This window comes from Python bivittatus, unplaced genomic scaffold (genome assembly GCF_059951505.1).
Source record: "Python bivittatus isolate LINGU-HERP-01145 unplaced genomic scaffold, Pbiv_v1 ctg000440_np1212, whole genome shotgun sequence".
NCBI lineage: Eukaryota > Metazoa > Chordata > Lepidosauria > Squamata > Pythonidae > Python > Python bivittatus.
Window position 1 is genome coordinate 1,035,792 of NW_028277063.1, and position 26,000 is coordinate 1,061,791.

Genomic DNA, 26,000 nt, shown 5'->3' on the forward strand with positions numbered 1-26,000 from the left:
TTGCATAGAGGTGATTCCGAAGCTCGGCAGCGACAACAGCACAACAATTTCCAGAGTTCCTTGAAAATGCTGCTTTAACAGCCATCTTTAAGGAGTGCTTTAATCCAAGCAATTCCTTTTCAGTGCTTGTTTTCAAAGGTGTCCCAAATTTGCTTTTCTGAATAAGAGCAAGATCTCTTCAAATTTTGGCAGTCTGAACTTTGCATCAAAGTGGTTAATTAAGATGGTGATGCCACTGACATGATAGATATGAAAATCTTCCCTTTTATACCCTAAGAACAATTGGTTGTAATAGCAGGCCTTCTGTAATTGTAAGCTTATCTTGAAGGATCCAAAAATAGGGGAATTGTGCTGAGATAGTTGTCTTTCTGATCTATTTGGGGGCGGGGGGGGGGATATGTGTTATGGGTTATTGTTAGTGTGGCACAAGCAATGGTAAATGCTTCCTTACTTATTTTTATTGTATTTATATCCCATGTTTCCAAACAAATTTTCACAGTAATTTAATAGAAAAACAAAATAAATACACATTATCAAATATAAATATATATATACACACAGAGAAGAGCACAGCATATTATAAACCAGGATGGGGGAGAGACGTTTTAAAATAACAAAGGTTAATCATCAAATGCTTTCTAAAATAAAAAATTGTTTTTTGCATCTAAAAAACAGTGTTGGTTCCCAACAATTAAAGCCTATATAATCAGCAATGTTAGCGTGTACAAATAATCAGATGCTGGCTGGAGAGAGTTAGAGATGTTTAAATAATTTACTTCATTAAATGGAACATTGACAATAAATACACCTACAAAAACATGTCAGTTTTATCGTCTGGGGAAAAAATGATCAAAATTAGCTTGGATGTATTTAAATCACAAGCGAAAGCCAAGAGTTCACCCACCTCTTGCTTTCAGAACTAAGACTAATTTGTAGTGAAGTGCTGAGACTCAAAGAAAGGAAAACAGTGCAAGAAATTTGGATTCCTGACTCCGCTCCAAATGCCAAGGATGCTGTAAGCTGAGCTCACATATGGTACAAATCTAAGGATTATATATAACCACGGCATATACAACAAACCACCATTAGAGATTGTACCAAAGGTTAAGCCATAAACCACAGTGGTTTTTACAAAATACCCAAAGCTGAAGGAAACAAGCCATATCATGGTTCAATGCATTGTGTGAAATAGGTCAGTCTCTCAATCCACCTGTCCTAATGGTTTTACTGAGATACTAAAGCAGTGTTTCTCAACCTCATCAACTTTAAGATGCGTGGACTTCAACTCCCAGAATTCCCCAGCCAGCATGCTAGCTGGAGAATCTACCAGAATATCAAACATAGCTCGTCACGGGGAAAAAGTGAATGTAAATTGCATAGAACGTGACACCGAACATTGGGGCTGTCTGTAACAAATTGTCAAGAGTCTGTCTACTTATGCTAAAAAGTTCAGATTTAGTACACAGGTCACTAGATAGGTATGGCCTATTTTTTAAAAAATGGTAGAAGAAGATTCCAAGCCATTAAAGAGCAGGGCACATTTGCCCCACAAGCTCCATGGCCTTTGAAAGTGGATTTTCAGGAGTGATGAAAACTGGGCAAGTCAGTTGTGGTCAGTTTAGTCCCAGGAGTATTTTGAGGAGGAAAAAAAAGGAAATACATATTTGCCATCCTGATATTTCAGGATCAGGAATGGAGAACCACAGACTAAGAAAAAAAAAAGAGATGAGAAATGTAACTGCATGACAAGGGAGCTCTGTCTAAGAGAATGCAACGCTGACTAGAGAATTTGCTGTTGTGGATATGAACCCTTCTATGGTTTGTTGGATTACATGCAAAATGCTTCAAGAGTGAGGTATGTACAGATTGTGAGATGGAGCAAACATTTGCTATTACATCCTTCACTGCAAGGGAACTGCAGATTCATGGGTTTGCTGGACGTTACAAGAAGTTACCAAGACATGCAAGTTTCTTCATCTGTGACCTTTGGGAGGGGAGGCTTTTGCACATTGAAGTAAGCAGACCAGGCAGCCTGCATGAGCCACTCATCATAGTTCTTGACTGATGTGAAAACCCCTGGACGAATTACAGTTCCACATCCATTTCCGAAACTGGAAATGCCTGCCAAGAACCATGTCCCTTTGTGGTTGCAAACCAAGGGGTCTCCGATGCTTACCTAGAGATTCAAGAACAGAAAGATTACCCTTTCAGGCCAACAAGAACCAAAATGGGAAGCTGTAGTGCTTCCAAAACCAGGTGCAACATTTCCAAAATTGGATCATGAGGAAGCAGAAATAATGCAGGCAGAAATAAGCAACCATATTTGGGCTATCTGGACATTCATTGGAGAAAACATTTAATGTCAACAGTTGCAAATCATAATTCAATTGTCGTTGATTATTAGCCTCCAACATAGGCTCCACTTATAATGTTGAAAAATTCTATGTCTGTATAAAATAAGAGGGGATCATTTCCGGGGCTTTATTCTGTGATATTTTTTCAGCTTTCCACTCTAGCTTATAGCCCTAGTGTTCTCTGGTGGTCTCCCACCCAAATACTAACCAGGCCCAATCCTGCTTAGCTTACAAGCCTAGAAAAGGTCTGCTAGATGCTATTTTGCTTTAAAAAGCATCCAGTAATGATACTATGAACAGTAGCAGCTCTGGCAGGGAAATCAGTGACTTTTGTATATGACAAAATGGGTGAGTATTCCTAGGTCCTAAGTTGCATTCTGAATTCCACTGGCTTGAAAGAGGGAAAGATCTGACACAGAACTTCTGGGTTTCATCTCCAGTCAACAAAGAGAACTTTATGTCAGATTAAAGCTGGGAATCAACCAAACAAACTGACTATGATAGTTTACTGCCACTTTGGATTGTAGGGTGTTGTTTCTGTTCATCAGAAGGATTTGTATGAGCAGATGATGTTTGGAGTTGTGAATAGGAGAGTGAGAGAAAGGATAGGCAGGAATACTTGCCAAATATCAGAAAACATTGGGTGCTTCCAAACGTGAAGCTGGTCACAGCCTTAGAATGATCATGTATTGAGCGTTTCAGCACCACAACAAAGGTGGACAGCTCCACCGCTCTAAAAAATTCTGTTTTTTTGGCCTGATAATAGCAAGGGATGGGTGGGGGAAAGGCCGCTTCAGGGATTATTTAACTATTCAATGTTTAGGGTGCTTTCTGTCCAATGCCTGTTTTACTGTGGTGAGGAATTGTAATTTCCCTGGAGTTAGGAAACAGTCTACCCTCGAACAGCTCAATCTGCATAAAAAAAGTTTCCGCAAATGTTTAAGTGCACCATTACTTTTCAATAGAAATTATATATTTATATTGAAGAGATAATATATTCAGAGATAATCATTTATCTCTGAAACAGCTCATAAAACAGGGCACATTTAAATCAAATATAAAAAACATGAGAAGTCCAAATCAAATATATTTGCTCCTACATTTTTTCAGGGAGGACACAGATATCTCAAGTTCCAAAAAAGAAAGAGCCATGTGTCTGCATAAATGTAGTCTTCTGGTATTATATTGCTCACAATTGTTTGCGGGGATGGTCAGTCACTCACATCCCCATTGATTCTAAGCCACAGCACGTGGTGAAGACTTTATTCTGGTGGTGACGGTGGTGTCTTTCTATAGTACACATTGCAGCTGCTGTCTCGCTGGCTAAACCAGAGCACTCCTGAATTCACCTGAGTGGGAGAAAACCTGGTTTCACCCAGAAGGAGAATTTGGAATTCAAGGGATTCTGCTGTGAAAGCTGTACTGAAACAAACATTGTCTGGATTCTTGTGCAACCTGTTCCCCACTCAGTGGAATCCATGCAGGAGAATGAGGAAACAGTAAAAAACCACCTACTGTATGTCTAGCAAAAAAAAAAGTTCTTTTTTCCAAATGGGGGTGCAGTCCCTTCTGAAGGTAAGAAACAGCTTGGCTGGGGGCCCCCACTCACTCTCGTTTTCAGGAAGATGAGTTCAGCACCCATGTATATGCGTGTTACCAAATCTGTCATAAAGTGGCACTGCTGGGAAATGTGCAAAGACCCAAAGTAGAATTTTTTGGTGCATTAAATCTCTTACTAGTGAATGAAGTCATATGCCAGAAAAAACCCTGGGCAAATTCAGTTTGAGAGATATAACCCATTCCTTCATTTGTATCATTTATAATTGACTGTAAGCTGAAATGTAGTAACTCCTTACCTCACAACGCATGGTACTTTTATATGGTGTTGCACACATCATCTCAGACTTGATGGAAATTTCACTCCCAGGATCACTGGACCTGTTGTAGAGGCAGTTACAGTTCTTTGGGCCAAGGATTTTTACTTCCACACTTTGCAGAGGACTTGGCTTCCCCTGGTCAACTGGATAAAGAGAGAACAATATTGTTGAGTGGGGGGAGTTATTCTAAAATCTTTATCCACCTTCTCTTTCTCTTCCCCTCTTTCCCTTGCAAAGCACCACAGATTTCTTCAACAGTAGGCAGCGTCTGAGCGGTGAGCGATGCTAGGCTCAGAAGAAATGCGGGCATTATCATAACTGAGGGGTTGGGGGAATTTTTCATCCTAGATAAAGCTATCTAGTGACCCTGAAGGAAGGAGAAAGGGAGAGCATTCAACGTGTCTCGAATTCGTGACTTAGTTCATTCCCTTCTGACAGCTGGAGTTGTTTGCTTTCCAGAGCATTTGTTCTCTGGTAAGGCAAGGCCATATAGGAGGTCTCGAAACACTCTTCTTCTGACAGGCTGCACGTTGTCCTTTATCGCAGAGGGCTTCCAAGCCTATGGCTCTCAGGAAAATCAGGTATTCCTCTTAATAACTCCTATTGCCTCAGAACAGACTGGGCTCCACTGCATTCCTTAGACCAGTGTTTCTCAACCTAGACAACTTGAAGATGGCTAGACTTCAACTCCCAGAATTCTGATTCCCAGAACTCCCAGAATTCAGAATGCCCATGTTAAAGTTGCCAAGATTGAGAAACGCTGCCTTAGACTATGGGAATGGAAATGGAAGATTCCTGCCCAAGGGTATCATCCTGGAATGCTGTTCTCTTTCTCTCTTGTCTCACTTATTATTTTAGAAACAAGAGAAGTGGAGAGAGAAAACTTTTGTTCTAGCAAGGAGGAGGAGGAGGAGGAGGAGGAGGAGGAGAGGAGGAGGAGAGGAGGAGGAGAGGAGGAGGAGTGGAAGAAGTTTTTCTTCCTGCCAAAGGATACTCAACCTAGTTCCCCTTCAAAGCAACTCCAGAGTAATAAAGGCTTAACTCCCTTAGTGAAAACAATACCTGACACAAGTTTGGATCTGGAATTGATGAGTCACAGGTTACTCCATTCCCTGATCCAGCCTTGCTGAACTAAAGCTAGTCCACCCTAGAACAGAGGTGGGCAGAAACATTGGGATCTATTTGTCAGTCAATGGAGTACATGCAGTTATCAGCAAATATTTCTAGGATCCCAATTATTTAGCATCCACAAATTGGCTCCTATTTCTTCTTTCCAATCAGGCCACTGAAAGCCCTGATTTGTAGCAACTCAGATCTGTTGGCAAATCTTGGTCATCCCAGCTGCAATGTTGTGGTTCATCCCACCTCTCTTCTCTCCACATCTTGTATCTGCTCAAGTTGGTGAGCCACAAGTTCTATTAAAAAGCCATTCCTGTCAGGCTAAAGCCTGTCCTAGGTGGAAAATCCATCACACTTTCCCATCGTGCTGATCCACAACATACCAATTCTCCGTCCACGGGTCCAGCAGGTAGAGCCGAAAGGGAACTGATGGGCAGCATATGGGGCACAAATGGCCCGGATGCTGTCGCTGAACACCACAGGACGCGCCAGCTTGGCTATTGCAATGTCGTAACCTTCCAGCTTGTCAACGTAGGCATTGTGTAGGTCAATGCTTTCAAGAGTTCTGTTCTCTTGCCATGTTTGATTCCCTCCTAACAGCTGCTCTCCCAGAAATACCTCCCAGCCCTCAGTTTCCTGACGCCTGGAAAACATGATGCAGAAGGAAAAAGAATGATGCCAAAGAAAAACGAAAAGGAAGTCTGTATAGTTAGGCTTGGCTTGAATAATGCATTTGGACTGCAGCTTTGAGGGTTTGATTTAATAGTCTTAATAGCCTTAAGAGGGAGGTTTTCCAGATGTCCTGATTTTTGCAAGCCAGGCCAAGAATTCTGTGAGTTGGGATTCCACCAGAGTCACCCCCAGAACCATGACTTAAATTTGGTGCCAGATTCATTTGTGTTTAAGATGCCCTGAAATGAATGGGTCAGGTTAGCCTGATCTGGAGAACATCCAAAAGACAGCATTAGTTGTCCAGAGGTTCTTGGATGTAATCCAAGGTCAGTGACATGACTGTGGAGGTTGACCAACGTGGGGTCTTGCCTATTCAGAGGCTGCCTCATCCCCCCATCTTCCACTCACCCAATGAAGCACTGAGCAGCAGACAGAATCCGGTCTTCCGCAATCAAAGTGCCTCCGCAGACATGCTGTCCTCGATGCCGTAGGCTCACGTACCAAGGCCAGAGTCCGTTCTCTTGTTTCAGGACCCCGCAGCCTGGAGATCAATCACGAATATACGGAGGGAGCCTCCTCATATTATGTCCCCAAAGACAACAGGTACATATATATTACAGCACATACCACCACCTGTTCCACACTGCAGGGGTGTGCAGATCATGAGCTGCATGCACAGCCCCCAAAACACCCCCTAACTAGGCAGCATGGTGACAGTAAAGATTTTCACAGTGCATTGAAGGGGTCAATAAAATAGAAGCAAAAGAGGCCCATCGGGTCACTGTGAGAGCAAACACGTTTTTCTAGCTCCCTGAAGCCCCCAAATATCCAAAATGTTCGGACTCCACACCCAAGGAATTAGTGCACCTCCTCCCTGAATGTGGCCTTTGGATGCCTAAATGAAGTCGTAAATCATGTAATCCCCACCACAAAAAAGTCACCCGCTCCTGATGAGAGCAAATGCCCATCAAGCTTTAAAATACGATATGCCAGACAAGAAATGAATGTTGAGATGGGGATCCTGGGGCTCTCTAAATGTGATTGTATTCCAATTCCCATCATCCCAGGCAGCATGGTCAGTGGTGATGGGGATTGCAGTTCAATGTAGGGAGGGCCATAGATCCCTCTTCCCTCTGGTGCACTAAATGGCTCTTAAATAATGATTAGAGCATAGATTAATGTGCAGCTAAGCATCACTGATTCTGTTTTCGGCTGACTGCTGTTACTTACTACAAAAATAAGCTTGCAACTGTTTTGCTTGAGCACCAGCAGTGCAAACAGATTTGGAAGCTTATTTGACATCCATGCCTAGCTCAAATTAAGATCCTTCCTGTTCTAAAAATGAAGAGGTTGAACTGAAAGCTTGATCCAAAGGCAAGGAGGGAGCAGTACGGAAGGTAACAAAAATCCTGAAGTAAAGCTTTGGACAGGTGGGTTGTAAATGAAAGCACAGGCAGTCCTCATTTAGTGACTGCAATTGGGATTGATAACTCAGTTGTTAAGTGAAGCAGTCACTAAGTGAAACCACCACTGTGCTTATGATCTTACTTCTGCTTTCCTTTGCTTTACAGACCTGCAAAGGTCGTAAATGGGAGGACTGGTTACTTTTTCATCACCATCATAACTGCGCATGGTCACTAAATGAGGCCGTCACTAAACAAGAACTACCCATATTCACAGCCATGAGAAGTGAAGAAGCTTACCTGTGCACATGTAACTGTCAGTGGTGTTGGGTATGGGCTCAATCTGATTGGCAAAGGAGGCCCCTTCAACATGATGCTGGATCCAGTTGGCGTAGGCTCTTACATCAGTCAAGAGGGTGGGTCCATAGAATTGCGTACAACCCATGGAGAAACTCATGATCCCAGCCTGGAACCATCGACCATTCTCCAGGCAAACCAGCGGGCCACCCGAGTCCCCCTGGGGTGGAAAGAGAGAGTCTCTGCATTCTCTGCACACACGGCGGTGTCTGTCACCGTCTCTTCTTTGGCTAGCGGATTTTGTCATTGCATGATCCACCAGTGGGAGCTAATGGCAAGGAGACACCTCACGCTGCTAAATTATAAACCTTCCCCAGCCTCTGATAGGCAACCATGTTAAGCTAAGGAATGGAGCAGATGCAGGAAAGAAACTAGAGACGGGAGCTGAGAAAAAGACTGAGAATTGTGAATTCATCGATGGTAAAGCAGATTAGCGAGACTGGGAAATCTGTTATAGGGCAAAGTCGCTGCTGCCTAGTAGAAAAATCTGCTTCCTTCCACTTAGGGCCCTTGGGTAGATTTGTAAATAAACCTAATATTGCAAAAGTTGAGATCCATCTCTCCTGTCCTGTATTCCCAAAGAATTTCCGATTTGGAGACGTGGGAGCCCAAAGTGATAGCAGAAGAGGGGAACGCATGGACACATTTTACGTCAAGAAAATAGTGTCTTGGAAGCCACATCAACCAAAATCAGGGGCTGCAGTTTTCTACATGCGTACTTATAAGCCAGCCTTATTTTATTGGTTAGACCTAATTATCCTGAGTTATATATAAGGCTGTGCTGTTGTATTCCTTTTCTCGACCACTTTGTATTCCATCTGTGCCAGCCAGAAAAAGATGGAGGGGTTAGAGTGGGACTGTGCAACATCCTGAAACCTTTTCTAGCCTCTGGATTCTAATATTTCCTCAGGCATTGCTGCTGACTCCCAACTCATATCTACATCCATGAGGGCTAGAAATCTGATTTACACTCTTGCTTTAAAAACAACAACCAATTCTTCTCCATCAAGGCAGGGTCAACAGTGTTAGGAAGTGGCAGTCAAACACAGCCTTCTTTGACTCACCTTACAAGGCCCTCTCTTGCGGTCAGGAGTCATGGCACAGACCATGCCAGGCAAGGCAGGGTTGACAATGCGCCTATTCCGCAGATTGCTGTAAATGCAGTTACAGGTGTCGACGGTCAAGAGGTCCAGGGTTATCTCTTGGAGGGCCATGGGGTCTGGCAGATGGACTGGAAGACAAGAGGGAATGAAATTAAACCTGGGAAAACAGTGGCCCTAAACATGTACAACTTTTTGCATTTAAACATATGCATGCACATATTCCATATACACTCAAGCATGCATGCACAACCACGAGCATGCTTGCATGTACACACTCACTCATTCTCTTGTCTCATGCAACTAGTGCAGTGTTTCTCCACCCTGGCCACCTGAACACGGGTGGACTTCAACTCCCAGAAGTCCCCAGCCAGCATGCTGGCTGGGGACTTCTGGGAGTTGAAGTCCACCCATCTTCAAGAGGCCAAGGTTGAGAAACCCTGGTCTGGTAGTCTCTCAGACAAGCCACTGTCCTGTTCCACCTCCACTTAACTTCAGCTTGGCTTCAGCCCCAGTTTCCCCTGGTTCTTCACGCAGCTGCCTCCATGGCCACTCCTGTCATCCTATCTCCCTCTCTGGATCCCAGCTGTCAATCATGTAGCAATGGCCTCCTTGTCAGCATGCTGGCTTTTCCCCCCAGAGGGAGGGAAAGAATGTAACCAGCAGGATGACTGGCCGGTGATTGTTTTATCCACCCTTAACGTGTCCAGTGCCCCCCTAAAGGCTTTCGTTATATAGAAGAAACTCCAGACCCTTGATTTTTTAAAAAAAATCTCATCGGTGTCCTTTACAAACTCCTGAAACCAGATCTGAAGAGCCCCTACGTCCCCCTCCCCACTCTAACCCCTTGTATTCACCATTGGCGGCAATGTCTCCCCAGCCGCTCAGCCAGCACTGGGTCCCGAAGGCGAAGCGGTGGTCAGCGAAGGGCAGGCAGATGGGTGCGATGTCCCTGGTGTAGCTCACAGGCTTGGCCAGGCGCACTAGGGCGATGTCATGGCCAGCCCTGTAGTTGGTGTAGTTTTTGTGGGGGATGACCAAGGAGATGTTCTGTTTTATTCCAGTTGCCCTTTTCCCGGTCAGCTTCAGAATTCCCAACGCCACTTTCCATTCAGCAAGGTTGATTTCTTTCCCAACCCTGGAATAAAACAACACCCATATGAGGAAGCTGGAATTCCCTCCAACCTTCCTCAATCTGGTGCCCCTTTGGTGTACTAGACCACAACTCCCATCATTCACAGCCAGTATACATGGCTGGGGAGATGGAACAAGGGGCTCCAATGTGAGGCCCCAGGTTGAAGAAGGACTGCCTTAAGGTAAAAATCTTGCCTTTGCAATGAATTGATACAAAGAAGATGATCCTTTGGGGAAAAATATAAGGAACGGTCCTGTAATACTTCTGTCAATTAGTCAGTGGATTGTAAAACCCTTGGATTCAGTGACATCTCCGCATTCCAGTTTTCTTTTTCGATTTGATGCTGAAGGCTTTCAAAGGCAAAATGGGAGTGTACTATAGCAGAAATATTCTTTTCATTCAGGGAAACCTAATGGTCTCTGGTATCTCCAGGTAGAATTGTACATCTGTCTGTCTCTCTGGAGGACTAGCCACCCAACAATTTGGTTTGGTGTTCAACAGCCACCTATGCCTGGCAAAATCAAAACAGTCTTCAGTGGGGAGATGGTGGTGGAAGTAGGCTGAGCCACCAATGAGACATTCAGGAGATGCACCAGGAGATGTCTGGCCAAAGGAACCTCATCAGGCTAAGAGGCATTTCAGGGGCACCAAGGAGGGGGGTATCAATCTTCACTCACTCATAAAAGCAGTGGGCAGCAGTGATAACCCATTGATCACTAATGAGGCTTCCTCCGCAGAAATGGTGGTCACGATATTGGAGACTGACTTGCCACGGCCACTCGCCACGCTGGGCATTCACGCCACCCGCTATCCGTATAATAGGCCGTTGACGTCCACATGCTAAGGCTGGATGGGGAACAGAAAGAGGAGAAGGCATCTTATAGAGAGGGGGGTTTTTTGTTGTGGGTTTGTGGGTTTATTTTGAGCCTTTGAGTCAGTGTTGGCTCCTGGCAACTGCTGGGACAAGTCCCTGCGGTTTGCTTGGCAAGATTTTTGGAAGAGGTTTGCCCTTGCCCACTTCCTAGGACTGGCAGAGGGAGACTGGCTCAGGGTCACCCAGCTGGCTTTGTGCCTAAGGTGGGACTAGAACTCATGGTCTCCTGGTTTCTAGCCTGGTGCCTTTAACCACTGTACCCCACTGGCTCTCACCAGAGTAGAAACAACTATATGATAGGCTTATGATGCAAATATAGCAGTGTTTCTCAACCTTGGCCACTTAAAGATGTGTGGACTTCAATTCCCAGAATTCCCCAGCCAGCCATGCTGGCTGGGGAATTCTGGGAGTTGAAGTCCACACATCTTCAAGTGGCCAAGGTTGAGAAACACTGAAATATAGAGATGTGTATTCAGAAGTCCCTCAGCAAGTCCCAAGGGCAATCTTTCCCAACCAGGTGCCCCTTCAGATATAATGGAACCCCAATTCCTAACAGAATGACCGCCCCGGATATGGAAGACGCCTGCTTGTGAAAAGCTACCACAGTGAGCCCAAAGCTGATTTGATCAGGGCTAGCAGATCTGAGTTGTATGAATCTAGATGGCTATCAGATGACAGAGAAGTTTTTTTTTTGAGAGAGAGTTTTTTGTATCTCAATTCTTTATGCCATCTAGTACTCTCTGGATTTGACAGTTATTCCTTCTTCTCTGAAAATACTGTTTATGCAAAGGAGTCAGAAGTTTTCGGAAAATCAGCCCCTCTCCAAATTGTAATCCCAGGTACACAAGGTACCTGAAACTGATTCAAGTCTGCAGGTCACACACTTGCCTTGACTTATAACCAGGAGTCTGGTAGCACTTTTTCTGACCATCAGATTTTATCAAAAGGCCTAAACTTTTGTGCAGTCTCCTTCTGATGTTTAGCTACCACAGTGGGGATATAAAATCCCTAGTACACATTAAAATTACTTATATTTTCCTCTTTAAAATTATTGAAGCCATAATCAGTTAGCCACAATGGGACTCATTGCGGTATCCTCTTGTTCTCCTTCTCTTACTGACTGGTGACATTTACAGCTTCAGAGCCAGTATCTGAGTTCTGGGTTCATGCTTTGTTTATGAAATAGCCCTGATCACATCAAAATGATGCAAGACCAATTTGGAAATACTTTCTGATTTCAACCCAACATGTGAGGCCCACTGAAATATTGTTTGCAGCTATCTTTCAAACCTAGGATAGAAGGGTCCTGCACTAATGCATTTTCAGCACAACTTTTAGGTTTTATTATTCAACTTTAATTAGGAAGAGCTGTGAAATAAAAGAGAAATATGGCACATTTATAGTACATACCTGGAGCTGATGATCCTCTATGGAGGCCTGGTGAAAAAAACATGGTTGAGAATTTTAAAATCCCTTCCAAAAGATCCAGTATCTGAACTGTTTATTAAATGCATGTATAAATTGCCTTTCCTACCAAATAAACATTTAAAGTTATAACCATCTAGGATAAAGTATCAACGAGTGCACCCACAAACACACTGTGCTTTGCTGGAGAATCTCAAGACTAAGTCAATTTATTTGATAGAGAAGAACTTTGGGACCAAATGGACAAGTTTGTTCTGGATTATCTCTGCAGTTGTGTGATTTCAGACATATTAGTCATGTGTGATTCAGTTCAAAGGGGCTACTCATTTGGAAAGGCAATTTCCAGCCGCTTGCAACAGTTAACAAACAGCTTCCTGATTGGTTCCTTGAGGGATTTTTCCATCATTTCCAAACAATGTAATGATGAGAAATTTTGGCCACAAATATTTGAATTGGCTTCTTTTAAGCACTCTCATGAACAACTCCATCTGATCAGCAGCAGTTAGTAAGTAGTAAGACTGATCATTCCCTTATGGAAAATATAAGCTGCCAATTCCTGCAAATTGCTGTTAGGAGCCTCCGTCGATGGTAGCCCCTGACTGATCTTGTTTATGTTGAAAATTAAGTAGGATCAACTCTGGTCAGAACTTGGAAGGGAGGCTGCCAGGGAGTCCATGTCAAATCTATATCAATATAGATATAGATATGCCATGATATGCATCATAGTGACCAACCAGATGTTCCACAAACAAGAGCCGAGAGCACATCTGGGCAATACTTTGCTCTCCAGGTTGACAAATTTAGGTTCAGCCATTCTCTGTTGTGCTTCCCTAGGCTCACCTCTGCCTCAAAAAATCTATTCTCCCTGCAATTGTCTACCATAATGAGATCAAGTCTGCTCAGCCAATGCTGAAGTTTGATGTTCATGCGCTGATGATCAGGAGCCATCAAGGCAGGCTGAAATCCAGAGGAATGGTGCCCAAATTTCAGCCAGGGCCTTGGGTGAAGCCTCCAAAAGTTGCAGCCAAATCAGAAATGTGAATGGAAGAGAAGACAATATGATTGATTCCCTGGGGAATAATCACGCAACCTGTTATTACATGCACCATTTCAGTTCTGGGAATTGTAGTCCAACATAAGACATCAGACAGGGAAACGCTTCTTAAATATTTTTCTAGGGTAGGGTTGGGATTCCTGCTGTCAGACTGGTTAGTCTGATGAAAGCAGCATCAAACTATTACAATGCAACCCCCCCATCTCTAACAGTTCCGGCAAAATCCATCAAAGAAGAAAGGTGGGGAGCCCTAGGAGACGCCTGTCAGCTTCCACAGAACCACCATACCTGTTTTCTGCCTTTGCCACACGGGGGAAAGCCCAAGGAACCAGTGCCAAACGCTCAGCACTGGGCCCAGGAGCGTCTGCAGAGTCTGGTCAAAGAAGTCAAAATGGTGGCCACGAAGATGCAATCAAAGCAGGTCTTGACTTCCTTGACCACACTCCAGCGGACACTCCCATGGTGATCCTTAGCTGGGCTTCAGGAACGCTAAAAACGCAGGCCGGTGTGGCTTTGTTTGTCAAAGGAGAAATCTCCCCCCCCCCAACATGCGACACTCTGACCTGCCTTGACTAAGAGCTGTAGTGCAAGCAAAGATAAACTCCTAGTATGCACAACTCTTGCAAACAGTGACTCAGGGCACCTACCTGGAGGCCATTGCCTGAAGCAAGATTTCACCAGGCAAGATTACTCCCCGAAAGAAGAAACGGGCATAGCTCTTTTCTCCTGAACGAGCTGCAATGCCTTGGCACACGTTGCCCCTGCAGGGCCCAGCGTTTCACTATTCACGACCCCGTTCTTTGAATCCAGTCCGATTTACACACTGAGTGAAATCAGCAGGTGTGCAATTCGGAGCTGGTTGTACAGATGACAGTTCTTAGCTCTGGGGGGGGGGGTGCATGCGCCTGTGGGGTCTTTTTGAATATTGAATGTTTGAAAAAAAAAACAACCCACACCCTGAGGGAAACAGCTTTTCCTTAAAGCTAGCCTATATTTGGCTAGATTTAATTAGTATTTTCCAGATGTTTTAAAAATATGATTCTTCCTGCTGCTAAAAAATCTGAACCCAAATTGATGCATATAATTCTCAGGATTTTTCTCTTCCCCTTATTCATTTCATAGGCCAGGTTCTCCTTAAAATTAAATTACGGTTCAAAATTGAAAGGAATGTGGGCCAAATGCTGTATTTTCTGGTGGTCCTTCCAGGGTATCTGTAGGGGGAGGTTCCAAAAAGTCAAGATGGCAGCCACAACTATGTAATCAAAGCGCTGGGATTTTTATGTGTACATAGGCCGCCATCTTGACTTTTTGGACCTCCTCCCTGTGTATACCCCCGGGGCCTCTTAATTGCCTCCCTTTAGTTTGCCTGGCAGTAGCAGAAAGGGAAGGACCAGAAATTGCCACTTTAATTTCCCACAATCCCCCACACCCTCTTCAATGGCGGCATTCACTGATTGTTGGTGGAATTAAATAACAAGCCAAACTGTAAACTCAGGTTTGAGCAACCACAGGAAATGGATATACAGTATGCACTAACGTACAACACAAGAGAACAAAAGAGCCAGAAAGGGTGGGAAGGTCACAAAAGGTGGGATAAATCTCCTGTTTCAATATTTTGTTTGCCCGATGTTCTTTACGGAAGTTTACTCTGAGTTGAGAAAGAAAGGAAAACCCCTGGAAAAATAGCTAACCTGTTTCTTATCACGCAAGTGAACAACATGATAATGTGCCAGCACATCAAACTTGGCCTTGGTTCAGGAGACCCCGCCATTGGTGCCCCTCTCTCAGTGAATCTGCAAGGGGGAGGTCAAAAAAGTCAAAATGGCTGCTGCAACCATGTGATCGAAGCCCTGCTCCCTTTTTTTGTGAACAGGGCCTGCAGCTGCCATCTTGCTGTTTTGATCCCTTCCCCACCCCCCATGGATGCTGTGGCCCTCTGCACGCCCATTGCTCATTGCCAACCCCTTCCTCGTAAAAACACTTCGCAATCATGGGAAAAATCAGATAAAATATTGAACTTGAGGTCTGAATTCTCAAAAGAATTCCTCCTTGGGTCCCACTGAATGACGAATGACGGTGGCGAACAAAACTGGCTTTTTGTAACTAGCATTTCACAGGTTAGGGGTTGGAGTTCTGGCATTTAAAACAGGTTGTTCTGCTCAGCTGTGGGAGAAGCTTTCTAACTCCACAACCTTTCCCAACCTTGACCTTCTCGGTGCACACAACTAAAGTTCTTTAGCTTTCCCCCTTCTTCAGACTCCTTCCACGAAAGGGCTTCAGGGAGAAGATGGCCAACCTCACACCCAGGAAGCTGGGGGTCCACCGGGGGGGGGGTTCAAGATGGAGGCTGTGAATGCACAACTGAAGCCCCACAACATTTTAAGGTGACTTTGGGGGACCACTTTACATTGGCTGACAGCTCCCCTGGAGAAGGTGGTGGCTGGTTTTTCTGATTCCTTTGGCGTCTCCTATGACAACGAATGATAGCAATGATAACAGGCCAAAATTCAATAGGGGGAGATTTCCCCAGCATCACATCTCTGCACAAAGAAATTGCATTGGATGGATGGATGGAGAGAGAGAGAGAGATGATAGATATAGATAGATAGATAGATAGATAGATAGATAGATAGATAGATAGATAGATAGATAGATATAGACAGATAAAGATAGCTATGCAGATTTATCAAGAACCACATACAGAGGCAGAAGAATAACATATCTTCTCCCGTTTGCAACATCCAGTTAGTCCCCAGCAGAGGAAACATTACCCACAGGAAGTTTTATACTGGGAGTACATCTGCGCTCTCCAGTGCCAAACTGGATTCAGTTCTAGCCACATTTAAGGCCCACAGATGCCTGTGAAAAGTTAGTCATGAGTAGTTTAAGCCCGGCTGATTACAGGGAGAAACTGAGATGAGACAAGTCTAGATCCAGTCTGAATACTGCCCCGCTATCTAGAGCAGCTAAACTTCAACTCCAGAATTCTCAGGTGTCCTCAGACCAGCTTTTCTCATAACGGGGCTTTCTAGCTTGGAAAAAAATTATCTGTTTAATTCCTGTCTGCTGGGTAGATATTGAAAGTGCAAAAACCCTGATTATTTTTAAAGGCAGCCTGTGTTGCATAAGCATCACCAGCGGTGATCCTTCTGCTTGAACTTTTGGTTCAGGTTCATGTGTGAATCAGTTTCCTCCATCACTGCCCCTGATCTCTTGTGAAACAGTGTCCTTTCCCTGTACAAGGTGAAAATCTATCTATCTATCTATCTATCTATCTATCTATCTATCTATCTATCTATCTATCTATCTATCATCTCTCTCTCTCTCTCATCTCTCTCTCCTGCTTCTAGGACTAATAAGAGCCACTAGGTTTGCAGAGAGGAATGGATCGTCATGCTCATTGTCACACTGGGGAAAATTTCTGCAGATCAGCCTGGAGCAAGCCAGGATGGCAAACACTGTCTGCCCTGCCTAACCACCATTCTTTCACCCTTTTGCCTCTCAAAATGAGAGATGTGGAGGTTTTGAACCAAATGCCTCCATTGGCACCACTTCCAGACACTGCTAAACCTATTCCAAATAGAGATACCAGACTGCAGAATCTAATTTATATTAGACTGTGTTATGGGTTGTTCCAGTTTGTCCCAAAGAGGAGATGGTGTCTCCAGCTGGTCTTTTCTGAGGTTGAGCACCCACGTGTTTATCAAAAGTAGCCAGCATCAAATGAGATTAAACTGAGCAACTTTCCAGATTTAAGTTCCAGCCTCTTGTATTTTCTGGGCAAGTACCGATTGCTTGCATTCTCGCTCAGCTTTTCTGCCAATTTGTCTTTCTGCCTGTTCATTAGCTATACCTCCCTCCAACCTCTGCCATCTCTTACCCACCATAAAAACATCTTTACTTAAGGGTTCTTCTTTCTACCCATTATCCAACCATGCCTATCACGTGGCACAGGGCAGAACTGTGTTAATTTATTGAAGCTAAACATTTGTTTTAGCCAAAGCAGCTGGGTTTGGCTTGCAAATCTGGCTTTGTTTCCTGTTGCCACAATGCAATGTCGGTTGAGGATGGAGACAATCCATCTAACCACCCAACTGCCTTTTTAATGAACAAACTGTAGATTATTCAACCACCACCTGAATCGTCTATGTAATCAATTATAAAACAAGGTAGCCATCTACTCATCTACAGCCCATTCACAGCCCTGGTCTCACTAGCTTAGCAACTCACCCGTAAGGACAAAGACCAGAATCAGCCCAACGCTGGCAGATCTTATCTGTCCCGTCATCTTCGCCGATGGTCTCCTTGCATCTGATTGTTCTCTGCAGGTCTCAAGGTTTATATATATTCCAGGCCTGTTGCAGAAGGCTCTCCGGGTCGCTCCGCCCCACCACACCTCTCCAGTCTTGCACAATGTGGCATTTTTCGGCATGTGTAAGGCAAAGCTAAATTAGTCATCTTCCCCCCTCAACTCCCCCCCGGACTTCATATGCTTTGGCAGAATATTGCCAACAGTGGTCTTTTTTTGTCTGTTTGTTTGTTTAATAAGAACTTTATCAAGTTATAAAAAGCATAAAGGTAAAAGCAAACAATAATCAAGGAAAAAATAGAGAACAAGAGAGTTAGAGACAGAAAAAGAATGTGAACATGATGGAAAGTAAAGAAAAGGGAAAGAAAAAAAATTACAAAAAGAATAACTTCTGACTTCTTATACACCAGATACAGATAAATCATATAATGTCTTACTATAAAGCTACATCTTAACATACATATTTTGTATAACCTATTAACTTAACTATTCATCAGATCCATATAATTTCATTTTTTTGTCTCCTCCAAAAAATCCAAAAGGGGCTTCCAATTGGCATTAAAATTAGTCAATGTTCTAAAGTTCTCTAAGCAAAGCTATCAATGTTGCCATCTCAGCTAATTCCATGATCTTCACCATCCATTCTTCCATTGTAGGTAATGTCAAGTCTTTCCACCTTATAAAAGTCTAGCTGCAGTTGTCTTAAAACAAAGGTCCGTGAGCTTTTTCCAACTGTTTATCCATCAGTCCCAAAAGGAAAGTCTCTGGTTTTGACTGTATATTAATCTTCAAAATCTTCTGAATTAATATGTGAATTTGGGTCCAAAATTTTTTAGCTTTATTAGATGTCCACCAAAGATGATAAAAAGTCCCTTCTTGTTGTTTACATTTCCAACTTATGTTTGAAACCCCTTTGTACATTTTTGATAATCTTTCTGGTGACAAACACCATTTATACAACATTTTATAGAAATTCTTCTTCAAGTTATAACACAGTGTAAATTTTAACCCTTTCATCCACATATTTTCCCATTGTTCCATTTATATATTATATCCAAAATGTTTAGCCCATTTTATCATACAATCTCTAATTTGTTCATCTTCAACAAATTGTTTCAAATCTCAACAGAAGCTTATACGTTTTAGCAACAAGATGTTCATCATTAGTACACAATTCAGTTTCAAAAACAGCTTTGTTTTGTTCAAAACCATATGTCTTTTTATCAACTTTAAACCTTTCTCCAGGTTGTACATATGAAAACCAGTACCATGAATGTCTTTGTGGTATCAAATCCTCTCTTGATTTTATTTTAATTTCTCCTTTGTGAATACCAAGTATATTGCCATAAGTTAACTATTTCTGCTTAGTTACCATTTCTTTCCTATAAAACGCTTCTTATGGAGATAACCAAAGGGACAACAATGGTCCTGATGACCTAGCAGGAGTGGAAAAAGTCATTTATGACAGTTCGTGGCTTCTCGCTTGCATGAGGGATTCAGACAACCTTTTCTGCCAGGCTGTCTTCCTTCTATCTCTTTTGGCCTTACACACACAGGAGTCCTTTTTCAAGCCAACACAAATAGGAGCAAGCCACGCCTCTCCATGAAGCTTTCAATGCCCATAATTCCCAGCCACACAGCAGTTGAAGTTCAGCTCCCCCAGAAAGCAGATCTGTTGTACTGCTCCAGGTTTCTCATCTTCCCTGAGTGGGGAAGAATTCCAGATCAATGCTAGGGAAAATCTAAGCTGTTTTTGTAGTATTTGCTCAGTGGTGTCCATGGGAAGAGGTCAAAATGGGCAAGATGGTGGCCACGGCATCACAATGCAAGCCCCTGCCCCTTTGAGGCTGCCTCATGATGCTGCATCTGCCATCTTGCTCATGGTGACCCCCTGGGGCAGCTACAATATTTATAAATATACAAATAAAATATCAATATTCACATAGGCAACTTGTTACTGTGGCTCTACAATGATATTTTGCTCCTCAAGTTGCCTCACCTGTCAGCTCCTTTCCCTTAGAAATTAGGGAAATTAATTCATTTCTCTTAGCTTTCCCTGCTCAGATTCCTTCAGATGGCCTGGCCGGATCCCAGAGATCCAGCAGGAAAGTGCTGATTTGCCCATCCTGGGCACTCCTGGCAGAGTTGGCTTGCTGCAGATCCCGTTGATCCGTCAGTGTCATCTAGTAGATCCCAGGAGGTGGGCTTTCTCTGTCACAACACCTGCCCTCTGGACTGGCATCCCCCCAGAGATTTAAATGACTCCCACCCTGCCCACCTTCAAGCGAGCCCTAAAAACCTGGTCCTTTCTGCAGGCTTTCAGTTAAGGTGTTTGGCAGGCCTCTTTAGGTTGGGAGTGATATAGGAAAGGGTTTGTTTTTTTTTAATCTGCTGCCTCGGGGTGACTGTGTTCTTTTCTTATTTCATGTGGTCTTCTTCTCGCTCTTTAATCTCATGAAGCAGAGTAATTTTGGAAATGCTAGCCTAGACCTTTAATAAACGAATCAGGAAGGAAGAGGGGGCCCATTGCAGTCCGTTCCAATTGTCCCGCTGCAGTTTTGCCTTTTCTATCTAGCCGTGAGGCTTCAGGCCTCTGTGTCCATTTCTACTGTGGTTGCCAGAGAGACCGGATGGCCCCTTTTTCTGCAGCAATCTCCTTTTGGGGGGCTTCTTTTTCTGGGGGTTTGGTGAAGGGCATATTGGCCTCATGGAAGACTTAGCAATGGTTAGAATTCCCATTTGTGCAGAAAAAATTAACATAACAGACTTCAGGTTTGGCTTGAGCCTCTAGAGCAGTGTTTCTCAACCTTAGCAACTTTAAGATGAGTGGACTTCAACTCCCAGATGGTTAGGTGATGACCCTCCCAGCAGATCCCAGTATCTTTCAGCCTCTCATCCCCATGAGGTGCTTGGCTCCAAGCAGCACCATGCTGGAAAAGCTTGGGAGCCAAGGAGGAGCTGAAAACCCTGGGGAGCTGGCGAAAAAGCAGAATCCTAAGTTGCCTGAGCTTTTCTTTGACCTCTTCCTAGCTTCTCCCTCCTGAGTGAGATTGAAGGGGCTGATGCTCTGGAATGGCTCCTGATGTCTTCGCCCACGACTCTGTCCTTGCTTGGCATTTCTTTGATCCCAATCACCTTAACTAAGGAGTTCTTGTTCCCACTTCTCTTTCTTTTTCTATTACTGTACATGCCATGGTTAACTATTTATACAACCAAGGCCTGAATAATACCACCACATTCCCAGATTCAGTGCTGCTCTTCTGCCTTTGGCAATCTGAATCCTTTTGTTCCTGGTGTTCCTTCTCGTGAAGAACATCATACATGTGGTGGCCAGGAACTGAAGGACCACAATGTGATTTCAAAAAATTAGCCATTTTTTTGGCACTACCTAGCTGACCTTGGATGATCTCAGTAAGGTGGAACGGTGAGGCAAGCACGTGGGTGGGGCACCACTAGAAATAGCAGGACTGTAGTAAGAAACAAAGGTCACAGCAAGCCAATTCTATAATGTATCATGAAACTACAGAGATGTGTCCACAAAGTCAGCAGGTGTTGAACTGACCTGAAGGAGACCTTCTCTTTTTCTTTCCCTGTCAACTTTTAATTCTAGGAAAATGTGTAATACTATCTAGGCCTACGCAGGTCATGCTAAACCACTGTTTGCTTTAAGTAGTTTGCTAGAAAGCCACAGGAGCTGGGTTTACAACATAAACCAGGTGTAACGTCTGAGTTCAAGCAACACTTTGTGTGAGATGGACAGCTATATAAATACAATAAATAAATAGATAGATAAATAGATACAAAGGTGAACAAAAGCCACAATGGCGTGGGAAGGCCATGGAAGTCCCAAACACCCTCAAGGAGTTTTCCACAACCTATGCCAATCACATGAGCTGACTACGGCTACCATTATGCCCAACAGCATAGTCAGTTATAAGTCAGGCAGGGTATGATGGAAGTGGTAGTCCAAGGTGCCAGGGGTGGGGGAAACAGCTCACTGGGATTTGGGAGCACCACATTCCAACACCCAGGGAGGGCACCAGTTGGGGAAGACATCCAAGTGTCCCAAAAGGTGAATCTTGATGGACACCTACTCCCATCAACCATGCCAAGGTTCAAGTCAGAAATTCGTCAGCACTGAACGTGTAAGGTGTGTAATCACCGATGCCAGGAGCGCAATCCTGACGTCAAGGCTCACTCCCTTCTGAGAGATCACAGATCTCTCTTGCTTGCTTTGTCATACATGCCAATTACATGCACGTTCAGACTCCCCCTTCCCCTCGGGGTTCGCAGGGAGGCATGGCCCCAGCTAAATGTGCTTCTCAGTTGCCAGCTCCGATAGTGTTGAGAGTGTGGTTTGCCAGATAAAGAAGGATGACTGAGATGTGGAAAGGAGGGGAGAAGCCATGTGTCAAGTGGGAAAGGAGGGGAGAGGTTGTGTGAATCCTTCCTCAGGTGCACGTGATCAAGGAGTGGGCCTGCCTTGTCTTGCTGAATGGCTGGGAATTCCTCAGGCCTTGGTAAGACGGCACAGTCAAATTCCTAAGGTCAAAATCACAGAGCTAGAAATGCTGGATCAATCATTTAGCATCCATGGAGTCACTCCGGATGGTTACAAATCTCGTCTGTTGCCAGTGGCGCTAATGGGACAATTCTGGCATCAAACGGCAACGAGCATATCGTAGGTCGGGGTTCACATCTGGTGCACAGAGAGGCCTGGTTTAACACGAAGCCATAAATCACGATCCACAGCCTCCCACAGCTGGGTTCCAATGCGTCACAAGAGCCTCGTGAGGCCAAGTTCATTACCCAAGAACCACAACATGGAAGACGTTGAGACATTGATACAAAAGTCTGAAGGGAGTAAAATATGAAGAAGTTTCACAATATAATCTTTTAAACAGGGGCATCTGCAGGGGGGTATCCAAAAAGTCAAGGGGGTGGCTGTGACCGAGGGATCAAAAGCCAGCCTCTTTTTCCTGTGCATTGCGTATGCAACACACCTAAACATGGGAGAGGCTTCTATCACATGGTTGTGGCCACCAGCTTGACTTTTTTGACACTGCCCTTCCATCCCCCCACAAATGCCCTGATTGAATAATTGCTCCAGTGGTGGATTCCTGCAGTGGGAAGAGGGTTGGACTATGAGCTCCAAGATCCCTTTCCATCCTTCCATTCTATGCTACTGTGATTCTATTAATGTCTAGATCAGTGTTTCTCAGCCTTGGCAACTTTAAGATGGGTGGACTTCAACTCCCAGAATTCCCCAGCCAGCCATGGCTGGGGAATTTTGAGAATTGAAGTCCATCCATCTTAAAGTTGCCAAGGCTGAGAAACACTGGTCTCGATGCTCTGGGTTGCTAAAGCTGATGGTCTACCCTGTTTAAAAAAATGTTTAAATATATGCAGTGTCAACAGGAGCCACAATATGCAAATATTTATGATTGCCCTGCATTATGTCTATCATAATAATTAATGGATCATGAGTGCTGTTTTTTAACTTGAGTGTTTTATGGCCTGATAAAAGCTATCTAGAAGCACAATGTAAGCTGTTCTTATCTCCATGTCACCAACAGGATACCAGAGGCTGAGAAATGGCCGTTGAAGCAGACTAACTCAGAGACTTAATATTAGCTTAGTCTCAACCCCCAAATCTCTCCAGGATAAAGTCCTAAAATCAGTAGTTTGGGAGGAGTGAGAAGGAAGAGAATGAGTGAATATTGGGTAAACGCCAACCAGGAACTGCCAAGAGGGTTTATATGGAGGAACTTCTCAGCAGAGATAGGGTGTGAGCCCCAGGGGCTGGCATCATTATGCCAGTCTTTTGGCCAGGAGCAAATTCTGATTGGTTAGATCAGTGGTCATTCTATCTATAAAATGGGAATAAGGGTAGAAAGAGCACCCACAGGGGATTGAAATGTATAGAGAGGCCCCTCCCCATAGATGTTCCTGAATGGTGAGTGATGTGAGTGATAGATAGATAGATAGATAGATAGATAGATAGATAGATAGATAGATAGATAGATAGATGTCAGCTCTATTTTGCTTATGATGGGAAAAGGGTTAGGGTTAGAGTTAGGGTTAGGGTTACATTTACATTGGATTTTTGGGGTGTTTTAAGGATTGGAAGTAGCCCCCTAAATTTCACCCCCACCCTTTGAGCTAACTGGGGGGGGTCTTTGAGTTTATTTTTCTTTCCATCAGCTTCTTTTCTAATTTTCATGATTCACCTTATCACCCAACTATGCACGCAGAGAATTTCCTCATTTTTGCCCAGTAAAAAGGCCCTACTTCCTGCCTTTCTCATGTATGGTTTAGCAATGGCTTTTATTTCTAATTGGCATCACTTCCTGAGCAATGGTATGGAGTTCACGAGGGATTCATTTTCAAGCTTTCCTTCACATGAGAGAACAAAGGAGATTTGCGGATGTCGCTGTAAGAATGTTGACTATTTGCACATTGTAAAGAGACGGAGCGCTCCATCTGTTTCTCCCAGTTGATGCAAACTTGCGGTTGGTCTGTCATGCAGCTGTTCTGTATTGTGAATTGAACCAGAGTGTGGCTTTTCTGAGATCCTTGCAGCACCTTTTCCGGCTAACACATTTTATTAAAAGGCATACATTTTCGTGAATTTGTTAGTCGGAAGAGGTGCTAGCAGGCTCCTGATGTTTGGCCACCATAGACTAACACAGTTCTCCCATGACAGTGATTCTCAACCTTGGCAATTTTAAGATGGGTGGATTTCAACTCCCAGAATTCCCCAGCCATGACAGTTGAAGTCCACTCATCTTAAAGTTGCCAAGGTTGAGAAACACTGCCCTACGATGTCAAAATCCTTGGTCTCCTTGGGAAATGATCTTCCAAACTTCCTTAACTAGAAAACCTGTCAAGGTAACTTTAGGCACCACCCATGTGCTCCCAACCATCTTCTCTACTGCTTACCCATCCCCCTTTTTAAAGTTTTTTTTTTTTTGGCCCTAAAGAAAATTAAATGACGCAAAAAGAAACAAAGCAAAGTGCAAAGCAAAGCACCAGCTTCTAATATCATTTTATTTGCAGCAAATACACTCTTAGAAGATTTAAATGAGGGTTACGTGCTGCCAGGCAAGAGGGCTGGAGGGCATATCCGGGAAGCATCACACCCCTTTGCCTTCTTGGGAATTGGACTTCTGTGAAAAGGCTGCACCTCCCATGCCAGCCTTTTTATAAATGCGTAGATCACATCCCCAATGCAGAATGGTTACTTAACCTCTGACTTTGACTAAGAGAAGGCAATTAGCTTATCAAAAGACCATCAAATGGGCTGTTTGTATGCACTATTACGGTTTGTCCCAGGAACTTGAATTTGGTTTGGGAGTGGTGAAATATTCAGACTGCTTAACAAATGTAATGGATATTAATCAGAACGGTTTGCAGTCCGGGTAAACAGTGTGTGGCAGCCATGTCTATTTCATTCGATGTAAATAATTTTGCAAAGTTGACATTCACTTTGTTTTCTTGTAGTTTTACAGAATTCTCATTCCTTGAAGGTGGTGCACTCAGTTTTAGGTACAGCTTGTACATTTATTAATTCCTATCTTTTGGTCGGTATGATTATCGGTTCATTTACCTAATCCGAGCAGGAAGCAGTTTCAGGAGATCCAATTATGCTGGGGGATGAGGAAGAACGTGGAAGATGGCTGTTCTGCCAGATTTGACCTTAACTTTTTCATTCTAAAAAGCAGCACCAAAATGAAATAAGTATACTACATCTGATCAGAAAGGAGATATTAGGTAAGTATATGCATAGCGAATTCCATGTCAAATATCAAGATTAGATTTGACTGTATCCCACTCTACAGCCAACCACGTAGAGTGATGACGGGAGTGTGAAGGAGTCAATGAATCACAACTACCAGATCTGCAAAGAAATATTTTTTTAAAAAAAACCTTCCCAATCTTTGTTGCCATCAAGTGTTTATCTGAATTTTGCAGATCTGCTGGCCTGAAAACAAATTATATTCTTAAAGGCGTTCTTGGTTGCTTTTTAAAATGTCTTTACATTGTACAAATGAGAAGATTTGAGAAGTACAGTGCTATATGGTCTAGACTGGGAGGTGAAGTCTACACATCTTAAAGTTGCCACGTTTGAAAAACACTGGTCTAGACTGAATAATTTAGATTTAAACTACATTTAATCTAGATTTCATAACATCTGAAAGGCCTGCGCTAGTTATGTTAGTTATGTTGAACTGTTTATTCTTTATTTTTTTAAAGTTTCAGTTCAGTTTTATACTATTTATGCTATATTATTTTTATTGTATCATCGCTATTGTATTATT

The 26,000-nt window shown here is 43.5% G+C and overlaps 1 protein-coding gene across 1 annotated transcript; it reads right to left on the reverse strand.

Annotated features, from left to right (window-relative positions):
• Positions 1–450: 450 nt before the first annotated feature.
• Positions 451–17,802, reverse strand: LOC103059923 (serine protease 53). Its single transcript, XM_088142593.1, has 10 exons — positions 17,601–17,802; positions 12,302–12,328; positions 10,695–10,863; positions 9,740–10,020; positions 8,847–9,013; positions 7,726–7,942; positions 6,431–6,563; positions 5,734–5,993; positions 4,211–4,374; positions 451–2,176 (listed from the first exon to the last, which is right to left on the reverse strand). Exons 1-10 carry the CDS (start codon positions 17,800–17,802, stop codon positions 1,952–1,954), a joined length of 1,845 nt encoding a protein of 614 aa, XP_087998719.1. The 3' UTR covers positions 451–1,951.
• Between the last annotated feature and the right edge of the window lie 8,198 nt (positions 17,803–26,000).